General features: G+C 35.3%; 1 protein-coding gene across 8 annotated transcripts; it reads right to left on the reverse strand.

The window, feature by feature from the left end:
• Positions 1-1,016: 1,016 nt before the first annotated feature.
• Positions 1,017-5,274, reverse strand: LOC112707993 (uncharacterized). Of its 8 annotated transcripts, none has more exons than XM_025760073.3 (6): positions 4,870-5,274; positions 4,511-4,761; positions 4,262-4,411; positions 2,887-3,106; positions 2,045-2,261; positions 1,017-1,361 (listed from the first exon to the last, which is right to left on the reverse strand). In XM_025760073.3, the coding sequence occupies exons 2-6, from the start codon at positions 4,624-4,626 to the stop codon at positions 1,237-1,239; spliced, it is 828 nt and encodes a 275-aa protein (XP_025615858.1). In that variant the 5' UTR covers positions 4,627-4,761; positions 4,870-5,274; the 3' UTR covers positions 1,017-1,236. The 8 variants fall into 8 exon arrangements, with proteins under 8 accessions (XP_025615858.1, XP_072057666.1, XP_072057665.1 ...); XM_072201565.1 differs by having other exon boundaries at positions 1,017-1,378; XM_072201564.1 differs by having other exon boundaries at positions 1,017-1,632.

Genomic DNA, 5,274 nt, shown 5'->3' on the forward strand with positions numbered 1-5,274 from the left:
TTAATTATATACTGTTAAATGCTAACTAATAAAGTTAAAACGATAACATTCATAATAGCTACAAGTTACAAGAGATAGTTATTCATTATGATTTCACATTTCTCTTAAATTCTATTCAAATTGATAATGTAAAAATATTAATTCAAAGTAGAATAAGTATAACTCTTGGCAACCATTTTTTTCTTAAGTTCAGAATAATGCACTTGCTTGTGATATACAATGATCACTATTATAACCAAAGTAACTTTCATCCAAACCACAATTTTAGAATTTAAACTAAGATTCAAAATGCTATCAATACTAATTAAGATGACATTTCGAAACCTTTTTCATAATTGAATCTAGGGCGTGTAAGTTACCAAAGCGAACTGAAATTTACCGCAAAACCGAGTCGAAATTTACAACAACCGAAAAAATTGGTTTTCTTTTTCCGAAGTCGGTTCAGTTTGGTTTTCGGTTGACTCGACAAAAACCGAACCGAACCAAACCAAACCGAAGAAGTGGCTTAGTATTACATTGAAATGAAAATTTTAGACTTAAGAAATGTATTTATTTTAAGTTTAGTTGTTGAAATGAGTTAAAATTATGTTGAATTTGAATGTAATGTAATGTTATTTCACTTTATTGATTGTTTTGAACATCATTTTACAAAGATCAATTTTCTATTAGTTAGGATTTAAAAATCGAAAAAACTGACCGAACCAAACCGTTTTTAGTTCGGTTCGGTTGTTGCACAGACAACAAACCGATTGGTTAGTACTCTGTGAAAACCGAACCGATAACACTCCTAATTGAATCAATATTCTTGTATAAATGAACAAGCAAATTCATTGAACTATTTCCAAGACCTAGCTCAACTCAGATCAAATAATTAAAGGCTGAGTGAGTAGCTTTATTTTCGTTCAGAATCTTAATGGTGTTAAACCATAGATGAATCAAAATTGTAATATATATATATATATATATATATATATATATATATATATATATATATATAAGTTTCCAATGATAACTAATTAAATAATTAAAATTACACTAATTAATTTACATGGATTAGCTCCCACAATCGAGAAACACCAGAATATGAACACATAAAACAGTTAAGAACTGGGGGTACAACTTGGGAAAAGAGCACAAAAGGGTAAAAATAATGCAAAATAATAATACAACAAAAAATACAAACTAGGAGAAAAACCACCCAGGAAATTTTGGTGATTGTGCGCACAAGCGTTCATTTCACATGCTGCCACGGAAACAAACATCCTCCGAAAAACGGAAGCACGACTTGTCTACCAAAACAATGTGATAGGAGCCTCTTGAAACTTGTTGCAAAACCAGATAGATGGAGTCACAGAGTAACACTGCCATATTTATATAGCTTAATGTAGAATAAACCAAAGAAAAATGTCAGAGTAACACTGCCACATTTATATAGCTTAATGTAGAATAAACCAAAGAAAAATGTCATTGGAGTATGGGGACTGTGTCTAACTCAATGGCAGGAATAGGTGATTCTAATTTGTTTTAGTGAATACTAACCTTAAACATGATTGCACTAGCTAATATTATAAAACATGTGAACAAGGCATAATAGATTGGAGACACAACTACAGTGTTAAATGTATCCAACGCCTGCAAACATGAAAGTGTTTGTCACTATATAACACCACACAAATTATTCAAAGAACAAAAACAAGTGGTTGTGGATAATTTTGAAACACTACAAGACGACGAGTATTTCTCGTATCTTAACACAAGACCTATGGTATATTTTTGGTTACCAGCTATTGCCTCCAAACTAAAATTTGAAACCAGCTAGGTGTAGCATCCAGCCAAGCAGGGGGACAGTGGTGTTGTTATGCAACACAAATAAAATTGAGCATAGCACCTAGAATACAGAATATTTATAATTTTATAAATAAATTCGTTGCAAGCCATGGTTTCTAACAAGGTTACAAGAAGTTGGGGAAGGACCCCAGGGACGATACATAACAATAAATAGATAACTACAAACCGTAAGATTTAGGCCTAGGTTTCTTCTTACCTAACGAATTCATTCGATTGGCATGTTCTTCTTCCTCCTCCAGCTTCTTTCTCCGAGCAGCCTCCTCTTTCTGTCTCTGGATCATCTCTAATTCTCTCTGCCGTTCCTCATCCTTTTGTTGCAGCTCTAGGGATTCTCTTCTCTGAGCCTCTTCCACCCTCCTCCTATTCTCTTCAAGCATCTTATCCAGCTCTTCCCTCTCTTTTCTAGCTTGTTCCTGCATCATATCAAGAATCCCCAACCAAATGAGGACATTCTCTTTTCTTAAGCTTTGAAATCATACATGTATCATAAAGATGATATGAGACCAGAAAAACAAAAAGAAAACTAATTAGGACCACAACCTGCATTTCTAGAAGAATGCCATATTTTAAGAACATTAAGCAAATTTAGATACAACAACAACAAAACCTTCTCATACTAGATAGGTTGGCCCCTAATTTTCAGATGCAAGTGTTAAGGAGTGAAGATAGTGAAAGACATAGTTATTTTTGTAAGAAGGTTCAGTATTAATCTAGAATTAAACCTGGAAATAGCATTTCCTGTCTAACATAGTAATTTGATTAATATAGGACACTGAAAGGGATTCATTTAAGGGTGAGGGATTTGACAATATTTTAAAGATACTCAAAGGTACCAAGATTACTACAGAATTTATTCACACACAAACAAAAACAATTGCTGAAAATATGACAATTTTAGTGCTTGAAACTCTCTCGCACTATAATACTATATATAATATGGGCTTTATAGAATAAGTAATGACTTGCCCCTGATATTTCCTTCCACTAGCAGAGAAAGACGGGTAAAAGAAAAAGGAAAGTCCCAGTTAGCCTACTTACTTCTTTCCTTCGAGCCTCATTAAGAGCATCTTGCTTTTCCTTTTCAAGTTGAACTTCAACATCATCAAACAATTTCTTCACACCCTCTGCTATGCGCCTTTCTATTTCCAATCTAACTTCCTCTGAATCAAGCTTCTCCTCAACATATTTTCGAATTGCTTCTTCGATTCTTCTTGCGGTCCCTTCTTCCAATTTTTTCAATTCCTCCTCGTGTTGACGCCTGCTAGCAAATGCAAATATTGAGAAGATAAATAAATGTCTTTGATGAAAAAGAACACAATCAATCTTTTAATTTAAGATAAAAGCATAGTATTAATAAAGAGAGCTAAATAATACAAACAGAATGGACAACAAGAGATCCTCCTTGCAGAAACAAGAACTAACAAAGGAAATAAATAAAATAAAAAATCAAAATAACTTCGCAATCTCTCAACACATCTGAAAGAGAAAGTTCTCTAAAACAATCACTAACTCTGCACCAAACCGAAGTCAAACACCTAAAATCTTACTCCACAAGCAAGTCATAATAATTTCTAGATCCATACAAGAATTAGATAAAATAAAGGTTTCACTTTCACATTTGTTTAATATTTTTCTAGCCAGTTCATCCATTGACTTGGAAAATATGAGCTTTTTATGCTCACAAGGCATACCTCTCTAACAAGTTTCTGATCCATAACAAATGAAGTTTCAAGTGGAACAGTAGATAAACGAAGCAGCAATTGTTTCATCCTAATAAACAAGTTGGACAAGGCAGTAGCTTCCTTCAGAAAAGCCAGTAGCGAAGAATGAAATTAACCTGTTGCATTTTCAAATTGGCATCACTTACCCTCAGAGAAGAAGGAAATTCATTCCAAAAGATCTACCTCGAATGCAAGCATGCTACATTTAACTTTCTAAAACCATTTTAAAAAAATCTCTCACAGTCAAGAAGCTTTTGATGATAATCGATTTGTCAGACAAAAACAAGCTTATCCTAATTCGCAGACATAACTAATCTCCAAACTGCTATCAGATTTATATCTTCATATTCATGTTAACTGTAGAAATACAAAGGCTCACCCTCTCGAAATTATATTTGATGTCCCCAAAAACCTAGCAAGCATTGAATAACTGCTATGCATTAATTTCTCATAAAATTATCACGCATTTTCAACCTACCGAATTTCCAGCGCGGTGTATTCTTCATAAATTAAAGTTAAAACTAACAAGCACGAATCAGGAATTGCTAGTCTCAACCAATAGAATTCTCTTCGTTTCACATCTTCTCACCAACATTACACACTAAATTATCAACCAATTCAGGAACAAAATCACGAACACAAACTACAAAATAGATAAATAAATGACGGGATAAATAACAAAAATCAGTTACCTTCTCTTTTCTTCTTCGTCTTTTTTGAGCTTGTGATGGTTCGCAACGACACTGGGACTGCGCGATTTAGGAGGAGGAGGAGAGGGCGAGGAAGTGCTTCTGCTTCTGTGCCTTCTGCGGCGCCTGTGGCTAGGGGATCGGCTTCTTCGCCTGAAAATTCGGAACTAATCGCATGATTCAAAAGCAAAGTCGAAACGAAAACGAAGAGATTGGAAATGGAATTGCAGAAAAAGAAGATTGATAGAGGACCTTGAAGATGTTCGATCCCTTCGAGAGTGAGAGTGAGCATGACGGTGAGAAACAGGGGAACGAGAGTATCTTCTTCTGTGGGAAGGTGAACGCGAACGAGACAAGCTCCGAGCCATGGATGAGCGAGTTTTCAAAACCTAACTCGGTAACTCGTCGCCAACTCGCAAATCCTCACTCACTAATCACCACTGATAATGATTCAGGTCCTTCAGTCCTTCCACTCATTCAATCCTCGCATAATTTTTTTTCAACTGAATAACAAAGTATTAAAAGGTAGTATTAACTTTTTTCTTTGGTAAAAGGGGATCACAGATCCCAGCAAGAAAGAAAAGAAAAATAAAAGAAAACTAAAGACAAACTTAGCCACCCCTCAATCTGAGGGCGCCTATGCTGTCAACATATAAACTGTGAACAATCTCAGAGGAGGGCAAATCAAAAATCTGGTTTCCAATAGGGAGGTTTTGTCCTATGTCCGCAACACCATTAATTTCCCGCCGAATATGCTTCCACGACACTTGAGACAAGCGCCTTCTCAGCACCTTAATATCATCTAACAGAGGAGAGCAAGGGTGATGTCTCGGGCAATCTTCCTTGATGAAACCGATAGCCATCATAGAGTCGGATTCTATAACAATACGATTATAACCGTTGTCGATAGCGATTTGCAAACCTTTGATAATGCCCCACAATTCCGCATGCATAATAGAGCAGCTCCCTAGATTGCAAGCAAACCCTTTCACAAACCTTCTAAGATTGTCACGGAC

The sequence above is a fragment of the Arachis hypogaea genome, chromosome 8, assembly GCF_003086295.3.
Source record: "Arachis hypogaea cultivar Tifrunner chromosome 8, arahy.Tifrunner.gnm2.J5K5, whole genome shotgun sequence".
Classification (NCBI taxonomy): domain Eukaryota; kingdom Viridiplantae; phylum Streptophyta; class Magnoliopsida; order Fabales; family Fabaceae; genus Arachis; species Arachis hypogaea.

What these genes read in the sequence shown, in the direction of transcription:
- LOC112707993 (XM_025760073.3), bottom strand. Translation starts at nt 4,626, where the DNA reads ATGGCTCGGAGCTTGTCTCGTTCGCGTTCACCTTCCCACAGAAGAAGA. An exon ending in ATGAGGCTCGAAGGAAAGAA is followed by an intron (nt 2,262 to 2,886) that starts GTAAGTAGGCTA and finishes GATATGATGCAG; the next exon opens with GAACAAGCTAGAAAAGAGAG. An exon ending in CAATCGAATGAATTCGTTAG is followed by an intron (nt 1,362 to 2,044) that starts GTAAGAAGAAAC and finishes TAAATATGGCAG; the next exon opens with TGTTACTCTGTGACTCCATC.